The 20,087-nt window shown below is 42.5% G+C and overlaps 1 protein-coding gene across 1 annotated transcript; it reads left to right on the forward strand.

Moving 5' to 3' along the window:
• Positions 1-10,475: 10,475 nt before the first annotated feature.
• On the forward strand, positions 10,476-19,799 carry LOC308302508 (kyphoscoliosis peptidase-like; the record flags this gene model as incomplete). Its single annotated transcript, XM_080746764.1, has 6 exons — positions 10,476-10,625; positions 11,230-11,344; positions 12,921-13,038; positions 13,603-13,794; positions 17,288-17,481; positions 18,445-19,799. The coding sequence occupies 6 exons, from the start codon at positions 10,476-10,478 to the stop codon at positions 19,797-19,799; spliced, it is 2,124 nt and encodes a 707-aa protein (XP_080602890.1).
• Between the last annotated feature and the right edge of the window lie 288 nt (positions 19,800-20,087).

The raw sequence follows: 20,087 nt of genomic DNA on the forward strand, positions 1-20,087 counted from the left end.
CGTACAAATAGCTGATCTACAAGCTGACAACGTTTCGCAATTGTGACGTGTTGTGAGCTTGTAGATCTGCTATTTTAACAACACAATCACGTATGGTAACTTGGGGAGCTAGGTCCCTGGCACAAAATCTTTTCAGATGGGAGCCTTTTGTTACCACCGCACTCTGATTTCTCTGGTGCGATATCCTCTTGGATCAACAACATTCTAGGCAAAGGGTCACACACAGTGGCCATTTTTCACCCAGTGCCAATTGTCTAATGTAATTATTTGTGCTACACTCCCTCTGGACTGATCTCATGCTTCCTTCTATGCATGAGGAGTCCAAGTCGCTTCTTTTCACCAGACAGGGGGGAGTTTCTCCGCTTGGACGTAGCGCACGGAAGGAACACGTTATTCTAACCAGTTTCTTTACCCTCCATCAGGCGCCCCGACTGCACTACCGACTGCGCCACCATGCCCCGGCATGAAAATGTTTGAGATGTTAGCAAGCCCAAATAAGCTTGTGGCAGTTCACCCTGCCACTGATACACTTTTTTAACAAACTTAAGTGTATTTCCGTTTTCCCCCCATATTTTTTAACTGACATTATTTCACAATACTGGGTTGCACTTTATAGTTTATTAATTTGCAGAGAATGTGTGTATTGATTTGTTGATTGATTGTAGACTCCCTGGTAGGGAGCCTGTTAACCACACCTGAGGTCAATTAGACCTGATAACCTGAATGGTGAACCATACCAACTCTGGGTTTGGATAAATTGGGAAATTTGGGCCTCTAAGATATGTGTAATTGTTTGAGATATGTGAAGTACTTATTTGAGCAATGTGATACTTTGTGTCAATGATTTATATTGTCTTTGGACATGGTTATACTGGTTCTTATGTGAATTGTGGAATAATTATCAATTCAAGATGGTACAGTCCGGGGGCGGGGTTTAGCCCATTTAAAGGGACCTGCCACGTGTACTCAGGCAGTCAAGGTAGGGCTGTAGAGCAGACCTGTTGCCAATCTGGCCAGTTTGGTTGTAAATAGTTTTGTGCTGTATTATTAAGTTTCGAACACCATTACGTGGACACTGTTTTTGGAGCGGTGAAAGCGCTCCCAATAGACAGGTATGTCCGTGGGTATGTCCGTGGGTGGGTGGCTGGGTGGCTGGCTGGCCGTGTCCGTAGCCTGGCAATACCTTGAGTGGCCACACACAACACACTAGTTAAAGGAGGGGTGCTGTTTTGTGCAGGCCAGGCACACTCACCACTCACTCACAGGCACAGTTTACAGTTTACAGTTTAGCAACACACACAGGGTATAGCTGCTCAGATTCACCGCTCCACTTCGAACCGAGGTTTGATTTTTGGAAGGTGAATAAACACAGCTTGTGTTTTGCTACATTGAACTCTGGCTTCCTATTTTTGAAGATTTTGCATTATTTTGAGTTCTTTAGTAGTTTTTGAAGGTTTGAATCAAGTGCCCTCACTCGTGCAGAGTGTGACAAAGCTACTACACAGAAACAACCCCCCACCCCCACCCAAAGTCGCTTAATAAGCAGGCTTGGCAACACTGGCCTGAATCCTAGGGGGACTCGCTCCCATTAGACCCATTTTAACAGCAGCCCCATTTGACAGGTAAACACAGCTGAAGGAAATTAACATTAATTGAGGGTGTGTGATTCATTTAGGTTACAGCATGGACTGCAGCTCCTGTACGGTTTACACTGAAATGAAAGACACCCACAAATAATGTCATTAGCTTCAGCTGTGTTTACCCACTGTCAAATAAAAAATGGTCGTCGTACTACTACTACTACTACTACTTATAATAATAATAATAAAAATGTTTCTTTAAGTGTTTTTAAATTATGGATTTTTCTCTAATATTTCTGAATTTATTTTTGAATTATTGACCCAAGAAATTGGTCCCGGCCCATTGTTTGAGAAATCTCATTTGATAAATAATCTGGGCTATGGCTCTCCCTATTGCTGGGAAAAAGCACTGCAGCCCCTCTCCATAAGGTTATTTTCCAGGCCTGACCAGCAGTGTCGAATATGGCCAGGCGGTCAAAGTGTCCGAAGGGATTCAATAGCAGTTACATTTTCCTTTTCTTTAATATATATATTTTTTGCTTGCTTTTGCCGTTGTTCATATTACATCTGCATCTTCCAACTTGTAGAATAGTGTTACACGCCCCACTTTGGTTCCCAGTTCAGGGCAAGAAAAAAACAAGCCTTTTTTGGTTCCATTAATTTCTTTACCAGCTCTTATGCCTCATTCACACATACAGATATATAGTTGAACGTTTTGCTTGGTAATTCAATGTAATCTCAATGGAAACCAGCTTTAAAGGCTGGATTCCAAGGACAGCCGACACGCCCAGCCTTTAAAGCTGGTTTCCATTGAGATAACATTGAATTACCAAGCAAAACGTTCAACTATATATCTGTAGTGTGAATGAGGCATTAGGGTTCTGAAGCAATTAATTTTCAGCGGAAACACTGTACTGGTTAAGAATTTACGTAAAAAAGAAAGGAACCGTTTCAACCCAGGTGGAACAGGGGCCTTTGAGAATCATTGTCCACAACAACAGCTAAATAGTTATCAGTGATGGCTTTTTTCCTGTGTGTGTGTGTGTGTGTGTGTGTGTGTGTGTGTGTGTGTGTGTGTGTGTGTGTGTGTGTGTGTGTGTGTGTGTGTGTGTGTGTGTGTGTGTGTGTGTGTGTGTGTGTGTGTGTGTGTGTGTGTGTGTGTGTGTGTGTGTGTGTGTGTGTGTGTGTGTGTGTGTGTGTGTGTGTGTGTGTGTGTGTGTGTGTGTGTGTGTGTGTGTGTGTGTACTGCAGGTACTGTGTCATTTCATGCTGAAGTAACGTATCATGTTGAGGCACTCGCAGCTTGGCAGTGGGCAGTAAAACTGTCTGTAGTCATGGAAACTCCATGGGGAACAGAGTGCTAAAATAAATATGCATTATAGGTCTACTGTATCATGAAAAGTCAAGTTTTATGCAGATGAAGGATTAGTGCATGTTCATCATCATAAGAATGATACTTTACTTTCAGAATGCAACAGAGGTCATTATGGGTCATTATGATAAGGCATTATTAAAGTATTTTAGAAATCAACGATGCAGAATGGGTTCGCTTTAATCTGAGGCTGATGGCACGCCATAATGTTTCACTTTAGTTGTTTTCGGTTGTCAAAAAGAGCCATTAGTGAGCCCATACGATTTCAGCCAGGCTCAAAGACTTTTAAAGGACAACTTTGTTTTTTTCATATTTTAGATAAGGGTTCATATTTTAGATTGTAATTAGAGAAAAGTAAAGATGAGTGTTAAAATGTTTTCCTTTACTGCTTTCTATCGTTTTAGAGATTTTAATTACTTTGATTTCAGTGGGTGGGGGCTTGCCTGCAAGTGGCTAAATATGTCTTTTTAGAAACAATAAGCCCATTCTCAAGATGCACCACAATATTTCATGGGCAGATTTGACTAATGGGGGCTAGTAGTGTTACTGTAAATAGTAACAAATAAATCGCCGGCTTATTGTGTCTAAAAAGACATATTTAGCCACTTGTACGCATGCCCCCACACTGAAATCAAAGTCATTAAAATCGCTAAAGTGATAAGAACAAAAAAGCCTTTGGTTTGGAGCGTCTGTGTCCCAGAATAGTCAGATACCTCACAGCCGAGCCACCTTGATCTAAAGTCCTCCTTTCTTTGTGGTACTTATTAGTGCCACCTGACTGCCTCTTGGCACCGCTCTCTGCCAGCAAATATGTCACCCATCGGCATCATTATGGCTCCATTTCTTCTGGAGACCACAGTTCACCTCTGTGCACCGTTTTGTGGGTTGTCTGTGTGCGTGCGTGCGTGCGTGCGTGCGTGCGTGCGTGCGTGCGTGCGTGCGTGCGTGTGTGGTTGGCTGACTGACAGGTGCGTTTACACGGACACCTTTCTTCCAATCTGATCAAGTGTTTACATGTGGTGAGATCAATCCGATCTGATGTTTGCTTGGGTTGTAAAAAGGTGTAGACATCCCCTCTGCACCCGATTAGAATTTAAACTGGGTTGGTCCTGATTGGGTTTATTTAGGTGTATACATGGAGAATTTTAATCAGGTTTAACTGAGTATATATACTTCAAAATACCTCAAAACGGTACAGTACTTGAATAAATCTACTTTATTTTAGTATTTTGATACCAATACTTTTGTACTTTTACTCAAGTACATTTTAAATTCCGGACTTCTACTTGTAACAGAGTATGTCTACATTGCAGTATTGATACTTTCTTCCCACCACCAGTGTTTTAAAGTAACTAAGTAGGCCTACATTTACTTAAGTACTGTACTTAAGTACACTTTTGAGTTATTAGTACTTTACTTGAGTAATTCCAATGTCCAATATTTTTACTTCTACTCCACTACATCTCAGATCCATATTGTACATTTACTTCACATACATTTATTTGAAAACTTTAGTTACTAGTTACTTTGCAGGTATAATATTATAAAACATACATAAACCACTTTAGTCCTCTTTGGGTATTTGAAAATAGCAGATCTACAAGCTCACAACGTGTTGCAAACATTTCGTACTTTTACTTTTGGTGCTTTAAGTACATTTTGATGCCAATTCTTTTACTCAAGTACATTTTGAATTCCGGACATACAGCGTATGTAACATTGCAGTATTGATACTTTTACTTAAAGTAAAGAATGTGAGTACTTTTCCCCACCTCTGCTTTAACCAGTGGGAGACAGAGCGCTCAGGTCAACCAAAGCCCAGGGTCACTGATTACCTCATTGTTGCTCATTAACCCCCGAAGGCGCCGCGGTTGACCTCTTGGTAAAAAGCCTTCTGTATCAGTTACACCAGATCCCTAAATGCCAGCTAAAACTCTGACCTTTGAAATCCAGCAGGAGTGTGACGCCGACGTCTAATCATGATTAATTGGGATTGATGAAGTCAAAACAGCACAAAACACGTGTACCTTTAAAAATGAGCCTCGATTAGCTTTGTGGGAGAAAACCAGTGAATATGTAGGAAATATTTAGGAAAACAGTGAAGGATTCATACATTTTGAATGATTTGAAATATGTATAACGAAAATGGGGTCCCTGTTGGTGCAACATCTTTTCAAATGTTTGTCTGCGGCCAAATACATTTCAATTTGGGAGTTGTTGTCGACATGGAAATGTTTGAGAACCACTGCTTTACATACTGAAAGTGGTGATAATGGATCCTACTACCATTCAAGGATTCTGCCTTAAACCTTTATTTTAAGGTTGAATTTCTTCCTCCCATTTCAGTTTGCAGTGAAAGGGAAGACAAACGCACCACAATCACAAACTAATTAAATTCCAACCCTTTATGATGAGGCAAATATTCATAATTCCAGGGCATTGGAGGTCAAATTAGCGAACGTTAATTAAATGTCTCCTGTTTTGTAGGTGAATGAATAAATTCACTTCTTATTTTTTAGTAAAAAAATAAGAAGTTATCAAGGAAAGAAAAATGGCACCCAGAAAGAAGTGCACTGTCCGCCCATCCCGATGCGGGGAAATCGCGCTCTTTCGAATGACCATCATTTCGATCGGAGGGTTAGCGACTCACTCCACGGAGGTTAGGGAGGTTAGGGTGAGGGTTAGAGTCGGGTGTCGAAAAGATGACATGTGATAACAGCGACACGCTCCCTCCCGATGCATGTATGGATGTCGAATGTTTATCCATTTATAAGTTGACTTTTCAAAAATAGCAAATGTACATGCTCACTTTGTGCTGCGCTCTGCAAACTTGTATATCTGCTATTTTCGAAGATATTTGAAAAACATCTAACATGTTTGGATTTTATTATTATTTTTTCAATGGGGTCCGCTGCATGACTTGAGAACTACCGCTGTAGATTGATGCTTCCCAAAATGGTAAATATGTATATTTGTCATTTCACTAATGTAGTTGCATTGCTTGAGCCCTAAAACCTATAGGGTAGACCAAAACCAGCTTATCTCTCTCTCTCTGGAACGTTGTGCCGTTAAATGTGTCTATCAGTTGCTTTGTAGTATTTTTAGGCCCTGTCATCGGCCGGCTGTGAGGTAGCTACACATCCCAGCCCCACACAGGGCAGAAGCCCTGCTACACGCATGTACACGCACACACACACACACACACACACACACACACACACACACACACACACACACACACACACACACACACACACACACACACACACACACACACACAAGCCTATAAAGGGGGCCTCCTGGGTGTCACGGCAACACACTAGAGGGATGGAGGATGTGTTATGTGCACAGAATGTGCTGATGGGGTAACATCTTCACCTTGCACATTGTTCAAAGTCAGTAAAGGTTAACCACTTGAACACCAACATTCTGTATGGATCCACCTCCACAGATTATACCAGTGTCAGTCTACCTTATGGGGATTATGCTGTCGACATGCACTGACATTTTGCACCTTAATCCCATGTACAACGACACCGACTTGTGTCTTTTTTGCGAGTTTTTTTTAGCACCTTAACTAACGTCCATAAATATATCATGCACAGTATACATCTGCACAGCTGCTATGCCATAAGCAGTGATGCATTGGTGATGCAATGTTTAGGGGGGCGCTCTTTTAATGATGTCACGCACACATTGCTTAACACCTACTACACAGGAGTTAACAAGGCCACGACAGGCCAAAACTGTCATATTTGAACTGGGCACCCCCACTCTTACAAGCACTTGGAATTATAGGCGTTACATTTTGTTTGACTCCGTTCCACAGATAAACACTGTGAAAATAGCTGTGGTGATGTCACTGTTAGCTAGGCAGCCCTAGTATGAGACAAAGACTGAGTTGATTTTTTTTTTTACATATTATAATGAGCTTTAGTGAGGACCATGAAGATTGTCCTTAAAGAAGTGAACTCAATTTGACCCTGAAATGTGGCGGTTATTTATAGAGGGAGGGTCGTCAGAAATTACCTCTCCTCCTCGTTTGGGGATCCAAGGGTTAAAAAAGAATGCAACTATAGGCCTTTGTCCTTAAGGTAGGCTATTATCCACAAAAATGAAAGCAATCATCTACCTTCGTATGTAATCTGTCACCAATTATGTCACCGACACGTGCTGTCTCTGACTGAAACACCTTATACAATACAGAGAGACAGAGAGAGTATTCTCACTGTACACTATAACCTTTGTATGTGACAAGTGCTAATTCACACTATCCTCAGTCCAAAAAAGAGAGACAGAGTGAGACAGGCAGACAGAGTGAGAGAGAGAAAGTATTCTCACTGTACTGTAATGACTATTTTTCTATTGATTACTCATGTCATGGAGACTTGAGTTCAATAATATTATTTTGTATTTGTCACATTCCTAAGACAAAAATGTGATAGTAAATTCACCCCCATTGATTCCGGATGGGGACCCAAATGCATTCGGGTCCCCTTCTGGAATCAATGGGGTAAATGTATTGTAATAAAATTATTGTCTTAGGAATGCGACAAAAACCTAAAAATATGATTGGACTCAAGTCTCCATGGCATGAGTAATCAATAGGAAAAAACATTTGGGGGGTCAATTACTCCTTTAAAGGTATATTCAGTGATTGCATTTCATTCAAATAAAAATATAATTGGAACATTTTCCATTCATTCTCCTCACTAGAATGTGTGTGGAAGGACTTCCACCATGGCCCGTGTTACGAGCATAGCTAGATTCGGTTTTCAGAGGTGGCCAGCCAGTCCTCGACCAATCAGGGTAGAGTATGGCCGTAGTTATGTTATGATGTTTAGTTATGATGGTCAAAATAAAAGTTTGAGAACCACAGTCGCTCTGAATTAAGAACGTCTGCTAAATGCCTAGATTGTAAACTACTGAACTCATAAAAGCCACAGTCTCGTAGTAAATCAGAATCATACATATCCTGAAGCTGGAGACGTAGGCCTAGCGATATTCAGTGATTGGGTCTAATGATCAAAATGAGAACATTATAATGGTGTAAAAAAATCTATAATCCACGCTGTAAGGCCAGTAACGAACATGATGACCCCCGGCCACTTTCATTATCACTGAATACACCTTTAAGTGACACCTGCTCCTACACATTTTTTGTTGCCTATGTTGTTTTTAATTATTTTTCTTGAATGCATGGTTATTTTAGTGTTGTAATTATGATAGATCATCTTGTTCCTTTGTTTTTTCTTTGGAAATGTGTTGTTTTTATTATCCTGTCATTTGTTGTGCAGCACTTTGTGGCTTATGTCTAGAAAGGTGCTATATAAATAAAGTTATTATTATTACACACTTTTTGTATATTGTTGAAGTTTGACTTCACTCATTTTCAACCCATCTTCATATAGGCCTAATTGGTCGTCCTCAGTAATGCTCATCATAATATGGTTCCATTGTGTCTCTGTCTGTGTCTGTGGAGGGCTGATCATGCCAACCCGTTTATTTCAATGCAAAATCGATCTCCTGTTTTAAAAAAAAAAGCAAAAGCTTTCCCCACCCACAATACGGAAGCTTGGGTTTAAGTGGTTAAGGCTTTAACTCCTTCACTAGGCACGGCACCTTTGAGATGATTCCAATTATCACCTTGTGGTAGTGTGTTTTGCCATATCTCACAAATCAATAAAGCTAACCTAAAAGACAATAATCATAATTTTATAATAATGTCCGACAGCAGTTTCCTATATGGAGACATAAAGAGTCTTCCTTTGTGTCTCCATGGGAAACGGCTATCGGTCTTCAAATCATTGACTCAGGAATATGACAAAATGAATGGGAGCCCCCCACAAGATTTGTATTGTTAGAATATTTGTGTTGTTAGAATATTTAAACAAATGTTCATCACTTCATATCAAGACTTTGAAAATAGAAAATCTACAAGTTCACAATGTGTGGCTGCTGTGGCATCGAGACATGTTGTGAGTTTGTAGATCTGATATTTTCAAATAGCCGATGCACAATATAGGTTTAGGTTTGTGGCCAATAGTCGCTTCTTTTGGGCTTGTTTTCCTAGACCTGGTTGCCCAATTCTCCCTCGAAATCTAGCAACACTGATGCTTTTCATGTTCTGCTCTGTAGAGAGGTGCAGTCCCTAAAATAATTGTCATTCTGAGGAAAACACAAGGCATAAATAAAATGTAAAAAACAATCAAAGAAATTATCAAGAGTAGAGGAAATAGATTTAATCTGCTAGTTTTGGTGATTCAGATGAGTGATTAAAGGGGAATACCACTCATTTTCAACCCCCCCCATTCTATGTTGCCTAGAACTGGAGGATTGATTGTGGGGTCATGTGATCAGTGACATCATGAAGATGTACTCTGTAAGCCAAAGAGGTTTTGGAAAATATGGTCACTCTATCCTCATGCTAGCCTCGTACCCGCCCCTCTTCCAGAAACCATTTCATTTGTTTCTTGCAAGGAGAACGGAAGTTGGTCGTTTACTAGGCTATCCTCATGCAGGAGGCTACTACACAACTCACCCAGCCAACGTCCTTCAAGACGCAGGCCGTCCACAAAGAGACTCCATGTCTTCAAGAAGGAATGGAGACTCCAGGTGACCTCTGTGACCTCCACCAAGAGCAGCGTCGTGACTAAACGGCTTTACGTGACAACTGCCGTGACAAACGGCACCCAGGCGCCAGTGTTTCAGAAGTGGGCCGCTATGGATGTGGCGGGGGCCCCGCCGCCCTGCGGTGCTATGGACGCGGTGGGGGCCCCGCTGCCCTGCGGTGCTACGGGGGCCCCGGGACCCCTGGCCAAACGCCAGCTGTCCATAGAGAGCCCGGCCTCCAACCTGAGAGTGACGAAGAGGATTGGTGTGACGAAGCAGAGGCACAGAGAGTACGGAGGCCAGATGAACAGTAGCAGAGTTGAGTGACTGTTCTTACTGTAAGTGTGTGTGTGTGTGTGTGTGTGTGTGTGTGTGTGTGTGTGTGTGTGTGTGTGTGTGTGTGTGTGTGTGTGTGTGTGTGTGTGTGTGTGTGTGTGTGTGTGTGTGTGTGTGTGTGTGTGTGTGTGTGTGTATTTTTGGAAACAAATATTGCATGTTTGACTCCACTACATGCCTAGGAAAGGTAAAAGCACTTCAAATGTAGTGAAAATAGCAGATTTGCAATGTCAACTAGATCTGCTATTTTCACGATTTCCTATAAATGACAATATTTCACTATTACCGGTATATGTTTTGAAATAATTATATATTTGTTTGTTTCAGTAGGAGTTGTGTCCTTTCAGCCATTGTGGCATTAAACAAACTGCATCACTGATATATTTTTGTGTATATGGTATGTTGTTCTGTGCTATATGGTCATGTGTTGACCATTTTCCCCCTGTTGAACTGACTGTGAAGATAAATATCCCATGAGGGGACAATAAAGACTATTAATTATTATTATTGCATTTTCATAATTTGTGCACATTGATAAGCAGAGGGACGTAAAGGACGGAGGTCAGGGGAGAAGGATGGGAGGACAAGCCCAGAGCTCTGTGTCTGTCACAGGGACACACAGAGAGGCAGGGGTCACAAGTAAAAGGAAAACCAAGAGGGAACTCTATGCCGGTGAAGAGACTTTCTCCGCAGTCGATAGACATGCCATCAATGCTGGAAAGGAGGTGAGTGTCTCCATGCATGTATGTCAAATAGAGCCCGACCCATGGCACATTTTGAGGTTCCGATGGTGATCCCGAGTCCTCGAGTCTACACCAAAGTGGGCGCCGTGATGCCAGTCCAGGGGTGCCGCAGAATAATCTGATATTTGGAATTCATCAGTCACTTCACAATGCTTAGTAAAACAGACCTGATTTGCACTGTACTTGATGAGTTATTTTTCCATCTACGGACAACTCTCTTCACCAAACATAGCAGATCTACAAGCTCACGTAGCATTGCTAGCCGCTCCAATACGTGGCTGTGTATATGCACAGTATGTCCCGCTCCTATCTGTATGATTGGACAATGTGGGTATATACATCATCATCATACTGTACTTAGCGTGCTACTTGAACCCACACTGTTTCTTCAGATTTGAAAAATTTAAGTATTAAATATAAGTAAGTAAAAGTCGGAGCTTACTCGAGCGCCACACCTACCATCGACTCCCTGCACTAAACACGCCGGTCGGTTGTGCTCTAATGTAATGTTCACATCTGGGGTGGTGAGTGTGGAAGTCAAACATCACCGTGATTTGATCCTATGCTGGTTATGGGTGTGTTTCAGCTTGGTTCCAAAGGGGTGGTCTCCCTTCAGACCATCACCCAGGCCATTACAGAGGCAGCCCGCACTGAGCTGGACACACTCCGGGCTATTTGGATCTGGCTGTGTCATTACATTGGTAATGTGAAACTATCTCTCCTGCTCTTTACCTGCTTTTTGAAGCGGTGAAAACCGCTTCCAATGAGTGGCTTTGTGTGTATCGCGCCCATATATGGTGATTTTAGTCCAGAATGAACAGGCTTTTTCAAAAACAGAATGTCCGTTTAATTACCATATATGGTGATCTCAGTCCAGAATGAACAGGGTTTTTCAAAAACACAATGTATGTCACCTCATGTCCATATATGGTCACTCCAGGCCAGAATGAACAGGTTTTTCCTGTCCCGTACGTGCAAAATATCAGTCCAGAATGAATAGGCTTTTTCAAAAAGCAAACTGTGTGTCCCATGTCCATATATGGTCATTTCAGTTCAGAATGAATAGGCTTTATCTGTCCTGTACGTCCAGAATATGTGTGCGGTGTCCCTCCCGGTCAGATGAATGGATACTTTGAGGATTGGTCAAGCTTCACATGATAATTTGGCCTTCAGGTTTTATCTGTCTTGTACATGCAATAGGTCTCACCTATTGCAGCAATGACAAATAGCCGCATAAGAGCAAAAGTAAAGGCACAATAAGAATATACAGATGCTAACAGAATGGTAAAAAGGAGCATTAAGGCAGACAAGAGTAAATACATTGAAAATCTAGCAGAAGTTGAAAAATGTAGTAGGCCACAAAGATAACAGAAACTGAAATAATTATAGAGGGATGCAGTTGACAAACAACTAAGAGACCAGCAAGCAGGATTTTTTATATATGTTTTTAAAACCTATTATACCGGCTGTCGTACCGGCTCTCCAGACAATTCTATACTAAGATTCACCGCTTCACTTCGAACCGAGGTTTGATTTTTATATTCTGGGCATGTCATAATAGGTGAACATTTGAAAAAGAACGAAAAAATGCATTTCGTCAAAAAAGTAGATGTGTGTACATTATTACCCATTTCAGCCTAGTATACATTTCGGCCATTTGAAAATAGCCGATCTACAAACTGCAGCTTGTAGATCTGCTACTTTCAAAATATTTTTTATACATTTTATATACATTTGAAAACTTGTGAAATGGAACATCTGGCATAATGAGTACTTTCTACTTCTGGTACTTTAAAGTGCAATTTGATACGAGAATGTTTTACTATGTTTACTATTTTGAATTCCGGACGTTTACTTGTAACAGAGCACTTCTGCATTGCAGTATTGATACTTTTACTTAGATAAAACATTTTTCCACAACTGAAATCATCATTATCCTGTAGTTCAGCGTGAGTTCACAGCTTCACTGTGTCCCTCATCAGCAAGCTGCAATGTTATACATGGATTCTTGCCAGGCTTTTTTTTTTTTTGGGGGGGGGGGGGGGGGCTGAAGAATGGATGCCAGAAGATGCTGAAGTGATTCATTTCCTGATGACAAAAATGTTGTCATTATCATCATCGGGGAGTTAATCAATTTCCTGGTCTGGCTAAATACACACTGAGACAGAGGTGTGTGTGTGTGTGTGTGTGTGTGTGTGTGTGTGTGTGTGTGTGTGTGCGTGCGTGCGTGCGTGCTTGCGAGCGTGCGTGCGTGCGTGCGTGCGTGTGTGTGTACAGATTATGATGTGAGCGGCTACTTGGGTCTGAGTGACAAGCTGTGCACTCCAGAGGAGGTCATCAAGGCTGGCAGGGCCGTCTGCTCCGGGTACTCCAGTGTCTGCCTGCACATGTGCACGTAAGTCAGTCAGTCAGTGGGTTCCACTGCCCAGGCACACTGGCTGAGCCCTGAGAGACACAGCCTGGTGTGCCCTGGGATGTTGTGACTTTGGGAACTTTTTGCTGTTGGGCAGAAACTTCTTATATCCATATATTTAACTTTTTGTTTTTTCATTAAGTTTTTTCCAGACAGAAATGTGAAACAGCATGAGTAGCCTAAAGTAAAAAACACAAGTTTAGTCTAAAGGATTACACCAAAAAGGTCCTTGTTTCCATTGGGGTCCAGTGACTTTGCAAAAGCTCATGGTCGAGGTTTTATTGATTAACGTTTGGACTCATATGTCTTCTTCAGAAAGAGATTTTGAGTTTTGTGTGCCATGGTCACAAAAGGTATGTACCGTAAACCATTGCAGTAAGTGAATCTTGACTAATAATAATAATACCGCATTGTTGTCTACTTTTGTTCCCAGTCATGTTTAATGTATTTTACCATCTGTTTTGTGCGGTAATAACAACAACACACAAGGACACAGCTCAGTGGGGAGTGTGTTTGTTTGTGCTAACAGCCCCTTTTGTCTCCCAGGGAGGCAGGCATCGAGTGCAGAGAAGTGCCTGGCCACGGTAAAGGCATCGGCTACAGGCAAGGCCAGAGCTGCCAGAAAACCAAGTCGTCCCACATGTGGAACGCGGTGCGTCTAGAGGGCCACTGGTACCTGCTGGACGCCTGCTGGGGAGCTGGCAGGGTGGACATGGACAAGAAAACCTTCATCAAGAGGCCAGTCTGTCTTAAAGCCCCTTGCATGCTCCGTCGCACCGCTGTGTAGCGCTATATGTGGACTACTCGCCCCCCCCAATGATTCCTGCATATTTGTCATCAAGGACGATGATACACGAAAGAAAGAGTATATTTGTATCAAGGCATATCAGGCATAGGCATCAGGCATAGTTTTACTGATGTTACTTTAAGGAATACGTTTAGGTTTAGGCATAGTTATACTGAGGTTACGTTTAGGAATAAGGTTAGGTTTAGGCATAGTTTTTCTGACGTTACGGTTACATTCAGGAGTAATAGGTTTAGGCATAGTTTTACTGAGGTTTCGTCTAGTTATACGGTTCGGTTTAGGCATCGTCTTACTGAGGTTATGTTTAGGAATACCTGGTGGCGACCGCTACGAGGTCGGCGGATTTGACCCGGGGTGAGCGGTTTTGTGGCGATGCTTTTATACTGTAATAAACACAGCACAACACTTCTCAACACACACCTTTTAGATAAGATAAGACAAGATAAGATTAGAGTTTAACCATGTATGGCCTACTTGTGCGTAAGCGGTGACCGGCATCAACACTGGCAATGCCAGTGACATCACCACTGGCATCACAAGGAACGCTGGTTCCTCTTTGGCTGTTAATGATGACGTTGCTAGAAATGCTGGTCCCTGATTGGGCACCCACAGCTACCTACGTACCTACCTACCTAACATACTGTATCTAGTTTATCCCGAGGGGGAACTTCAGTTTCAGCTTCACCCGCCCACAGAGGAGTGTGTAGGGGGGAGCAATTAGGGGTTAGGTGTCTTGCAATGTGTCTTCGACACATTGCTGACCTGGCCTAGAATCGTACCTGTGACAACCAGGGGCTCTGGTTCCCCAGGCGAGCTCACTACCATTCAGCTAAGGCCGCCCCATACCTACGGTAACAAGTCTGTTCACCCTCTCGGCCGTTCGCCCTAATTTCTTCCGCCGGTCTCACACTCACTGCGCTGACCGCTTGGTGGGGCTGTACTGTACTTAACTGTATAAAAGTACAATTTTGAGGTGTTTTTATTTTACTTTACTTGAGGATTTCCAATTTGCAATACTTTTACTTCGACTCCAATAAATCTCGGATCCAAATACTGTACTTTTACTCCACTACAATTATTTAAAAACGTAGGTATTAATATTAGGTTTTAACATTACGCCAGATAGATGCCCAGTGCGAACGGCCAGGAGGGCGAGCGGTGTGGTATTCCTTCCTACCTACATAAGCAGCCGAATGCAGTACTAGCGCTCTGCTGGCGCAAGCAACTAGAAGAAGTAACTATAATTCTGGGAAATTGCGGTTGTGTGGTTGCCCTGACGCGAGTCATCCGCTGGGAAATGTATTCCATCTTACCTGTCCTTATCACTATTTGAACGGTGCTAACCACTCCTGGCTTGGTCCCGCGTCATGGCCACGGTCACACTTGCCAAGCTTCGCGGCTCACTTCACGCTGTGAATTGTATTGTATGGATATCCCTGATGCCATAAGTACAGTATATGCATGCTGCCCATATTGTACATGTAGATCTCTGTATCAGTCTGTCCCCGTCCCTTTTATGCCCATGTGAGATGTCTGTATATCTGTCAGTCCTTGTGCATTTTTGCATTTTTTGTGGAGATCCCTGATTGCAAATGAATTCCGTCGAGATCCCTGATGTCATTAATAGTAAGCCCATATCTTGGAATGCCCATATATGGACATACTGTGTCAGTCTCATGTGGTCTATGACGTCAGACATCTATGATGTCAGCCATCTGCATATTTGGAAAAATAGAGACAATTTATTCACGAATAAATGTATATAAATTAGAATAACATACAGTATCTCCAAGCTAAATGCAGGCAGACGAGTCCTGATGAAGCCGGTCGATTTGACATATGGCCCAAGTGCGTGACACCAAAACATGTGGGAGGATCGAGTAGCTAGGGTTGTTCGATGTGGCCTAAAAATAAAATCTCGATTTATTTCTCAGAAAAGTCGATTCCGATTTCGATTTTTTGGTAAAAGAATAATACATTGTTTCAACTATGTTGTTTTCATTTAAAAAAATGCAAGGACATGATTTTTTTTTATTATTGTTTTTTTTTTTTTTTTTTTATATAGCCAAATAGCAAAATCTAATGTGGTGAGCCCTGCTCAGTCTGACGTGCGCTGCACGTGCATCAAAGAAATTACACATCAGAGATAAAGTAGTATTAATTTGGTGTCGGACCTTGTCGTCCTGCTTTAGGAGGACCGGGCTGTGCACTTTTTGCCCCGTGCAAGGCTCCTATGAGTAAGAATAACCCTAATTAAAGTGAAAATCGATTTTACGATTTCTTATTTTTTAAATCGTCCAAAGGAAAAAATCCCGATTTCGATTAAAAATCGATTAAACGGAAAACCCTACGAGTAGCGCGGAAAAATAAAGTTTATCCGGAAAAATGGAAAGAAAGAAAAAGGTCGGACAAGTAGATACTATAGTCTGGGCAACCACAGTAAAAAATAAGCTGTGCTATTTTGACAGGCTGCCAACACTAGTGAGAGAATAACTTTAAGGGCACATCAGTCAGGCTGAGTATTCCAAATTAAGCCTGAAATTATTCATTAACTGATCAAACTGTTTTAGATCAGTGGTTCTTACTGTGCAATAATGAAGTGGTTCTCAACTTATGGTTCCCCCCCAGGGGGGGTCCCCAAATTATTTTGGGGGGTCCCCAGAGGATTAGCTTAATGTGCAACATTGTTTTCTCACTCCACAGTAAACAAACCAACATAAAGTTTAAGTGTATCTGCACATTTCTAAAGTGACAATTTAAGGACTTTTTAATACTTTTTAATTGCCTCTAAAACGACAAATTAAACATCGGCCAAATTGTCAAATAATAAGAGGCATAAATTTGCGACGCATTGTGAGCATGTAGGTCGGCTATTTTCACAATACAACCGTGATAGGCTACAAAATGTAATCAAAATGTAATTCCTCAGTATGATTATTTTGGGGGTCGCGGCCTGAAAAGGTTCTGAACCACTGTATCAAATCCTGCTTACACACAGAGAGAGACAGACTGAATTTCAGGCATTGATTTTTATTTTATATTTTTTTAATTTTTATTGTTTTGATTTCTGTGTACATTAAAGGTTGTTTAAAATAAAATAAATATAACCAAATGGATTACTTAATTTACAAGAAGTCTACACAATTAGAGAATGTAGAAAAAGTGTTACTTTGATCCATGTTGGCCTGTTATCTCTCCACCCACATCTATACAGCCTGGAATTTGGGACAAAATCTTATCCAACAACAACAATATATATATATATATAAGTTTTGGGTCTGAGAGGCTACATCTCATCAAATGGTGGTCCGTGGCTCAAATACTGAAAAAATAACGGACCTTGATATGAAAAGGTTTGAAAACCACTACCTGAACTGAGAATTCGGAAGTGCACTTTGACGCTGATTGTGTTCAATTGTGCTGCAGGTACGATGCTTTCTACTTCCTGACCGACCCAGAGGAGTTCATCAACTCTCACTGTCCAGACCAGGAGCAGTGGCAGCTGCTGGACCCTCCTGTCCCGCTGGAGGAGTTCCAGAAGAGAGTTCTGAGGACCTCCCACTTCTACACCCTGGGCCTGACTCTGCTCCTAAACCCAGAGCACTACAGTCTGGTGACAGGTAAACATCTCTATGTCTGTGGTGATTTTCAAATGTTTTGGAATTAATACGAGTCTGCCTGCTTGCTCAGCTTACTCAGGTAAATTAATCTTAAATATCAGGTCAAAGTTTGTGAGGCACCATCTAAAAGTCTCAATAGAAGAGCAGGGAGATACGACACAAAATTCAACCACCCCGATAGTATGAGTAATATTTAATTAACACACTCTACCATACATGTTGGACATAATTCCTTAAAAAAACCTTTACATAGTTACAAGCAGTGGTGTAAAGTACATTTACTTAAGTACTGCACTTAAGTACACTTTTGAAGTATTTGTACTTTACTTGAGTATTTCCAACTTCCAATTCTTTTACTTCTAATCTTGGATCCAAATATTGTACTTTTACTCCAGTACAATTATTTGAAAACTTTAGTTACTATAGTTACTTTGCAGATATAAATTATAATAATACAGAAATCACATTAGCATTTGAAAATAGCCTACAAGCAGGTCATGACGCGTTGTGAGCTTGTAGATCTGCTATTTTCAAACATTTGTACTTTTACTTTTGGTACTTTAAGTACATTTTGATGCCAACACTTTCATAATTTTACTCAAGTTCATTTTGAATTATGGACTTTTACTTGTAACGGAGTACATCTACAGTGCAGTATTGATACTTTTAGTACAAAATGTGAGTACTTCTTTCACCTCTGGTTACAAGTATTTATATTTGTTTTTAGATATTTTTTGGCTTTTTCTGCCTTTATTGATAGTTTACAGTGAGTGACATGCAGGAAAGGTCGGCAGAAACGGCAATCCCACCCATGACACGTCATGCTGGCATTGAAGTCAATTTTTTAATACAAAATTTTCCATGTAAGAGAAAAATTTAAGTCCTACTGTTTGGTGAATACATGAAGAAAACTGTACGTCCACGTTTTCATCCAGCAAATGATCTCTGGATTTTATTCCACAGACAACGGTGAGGCCGTGGTGACCATGAAGCTCAGCCAGCCTGTGGACTTCACCTACCAGATCACCCAGAGAAATGCTCCTCAACCCCCCGTGGAGGACAGCTGTCCCTGTGGTCTGCTCACCGTGGCCCAGGACACCATGAGCCTGCGGCTGCTGCCTCACGCCAGCGGCACTTACGACGTCATGATATTTGCGCGTCCCGTCAATAACTCATCCCACGGGGTCTTCAGTTGGGTTTGCTCCTTCCAGCTGGAGTGTCCGGAGCCCAGAGCGAGCGAAGAACTCCCCGGAAACCCCTTCCTGAGCTGGGGGCTGCAGAGGAACGCGGAGGGCCTCGGCGTGACCAGATGCAGCCATGGCTCCGAGGTGGTGCTGGCGGCACACAGGTCTTTCCGGTTGGATCTTCAGACCTCCAGGCCGCTTACGATGCTCTGCGAGCTGAGCCACAAAGACCTCGAGCCCTCCGTGGCCGAGAGGTGCCTTGCCACACAGATCCGACCCGACCGCCTTGTTTGCCACGTGCTCTGTCCGTATCCGGGCTACTACCGCTTGTCCGTGTTCGTTCGGGACTACGACAGCCCCCGGGGGAGCTATCAGAACGCTGGGAACTTTCTTTTGCACTGCACAGGAGGAGGCGCGGTTAACCTGAACTACCTGTTCCCGTCCTCTCTCAGTTCGTCTTGCGGACCCGGGACTCGGACCCGCGACGCCGGACTGTGTAAATTCAGCCACACAGGGGCTGTGGCGAGCGCAGAGCGAGGTGGATGTGACATCACGTTTGAAAAGCAGCGAGCGGACCTAGAGATCCAGGCTACGCTGTCCAAAGACCATTGCAGCAAGACCCCAACCTATCCACTGTCCAGGTACGTTTTCTTCACCTTCGACGGCAACAAAGTCACCATCAGCGTGGTCCTTCCCGAGCGCGGGCTTTACAAGCTAAGCATTTATGCAAAATCTCCCAACGACCAGGACTTCAGCCCAATGTGCGACTATATACTTAAGAACTCCTCTAAGGGGGGTTCGCCCCTGCCCCCGTTCCCACGCACTTACAGCGCCTGGAGAAAGGGCTCTGTGTTATTCGAGCCGCGCGGAGGCCTCCTGGAGCCCAGGAGCTGGGTGCGGTTCAGGGTCAGGGTGCCTGGGGCTGGGAGGGTGAGAGTGCTGGGTCTGGGTGAGAGGCTGGCTGACCTGCGCCTGAACAACAACAGTCAGGCGGTGTGGGAGGGGGACGTGTTCACCGGAGCCAGCGGGACTCCGCTGAAGCTGCTGGCTGCCAGCGGCAGAGAAGGAGCAACCTCCTCCAGCGATATGGCCGTTGCCATGAGCTTTGACGTGCTGAGCAGTGGCGGAAAGTAACAAAGTACATGTACTCAAGTACTGTACTTAAGTACAATGTTGAGGGGCTTTTATTTTACTGGAGTATTTCCAAATTACAATACTTTTACTTCTACTCCACTAAGATCTCAATGTATTGAGTACAAAGGACTCCAATGTAAAGAATCCATAGTGCTTTCTTGGGTTTAATTCCTAATAGTAGACCTTGTATCTGAATTGTACTGTCCTGTGCTTTTCCAACGCGAACTGCTAATAAAGTATTCAATCAATAAGAGGCATATATTGTACTTTTACTCAAATGCAATTATT

This window comes from Nannobrachium achirus (genome assembly GCF_963921795.1).
Source record: "Nannobrachium achirus genome assembly, chromosome: 17".
In the NCBI taxonomy this organism is placed as follows: domain Eukaryota; kingdom Metazoa; phylum Chordata; class Actinopteri; order Myctophiformes; family Myctophidae; genus Nannobrachium; species Nannobrachium achirus.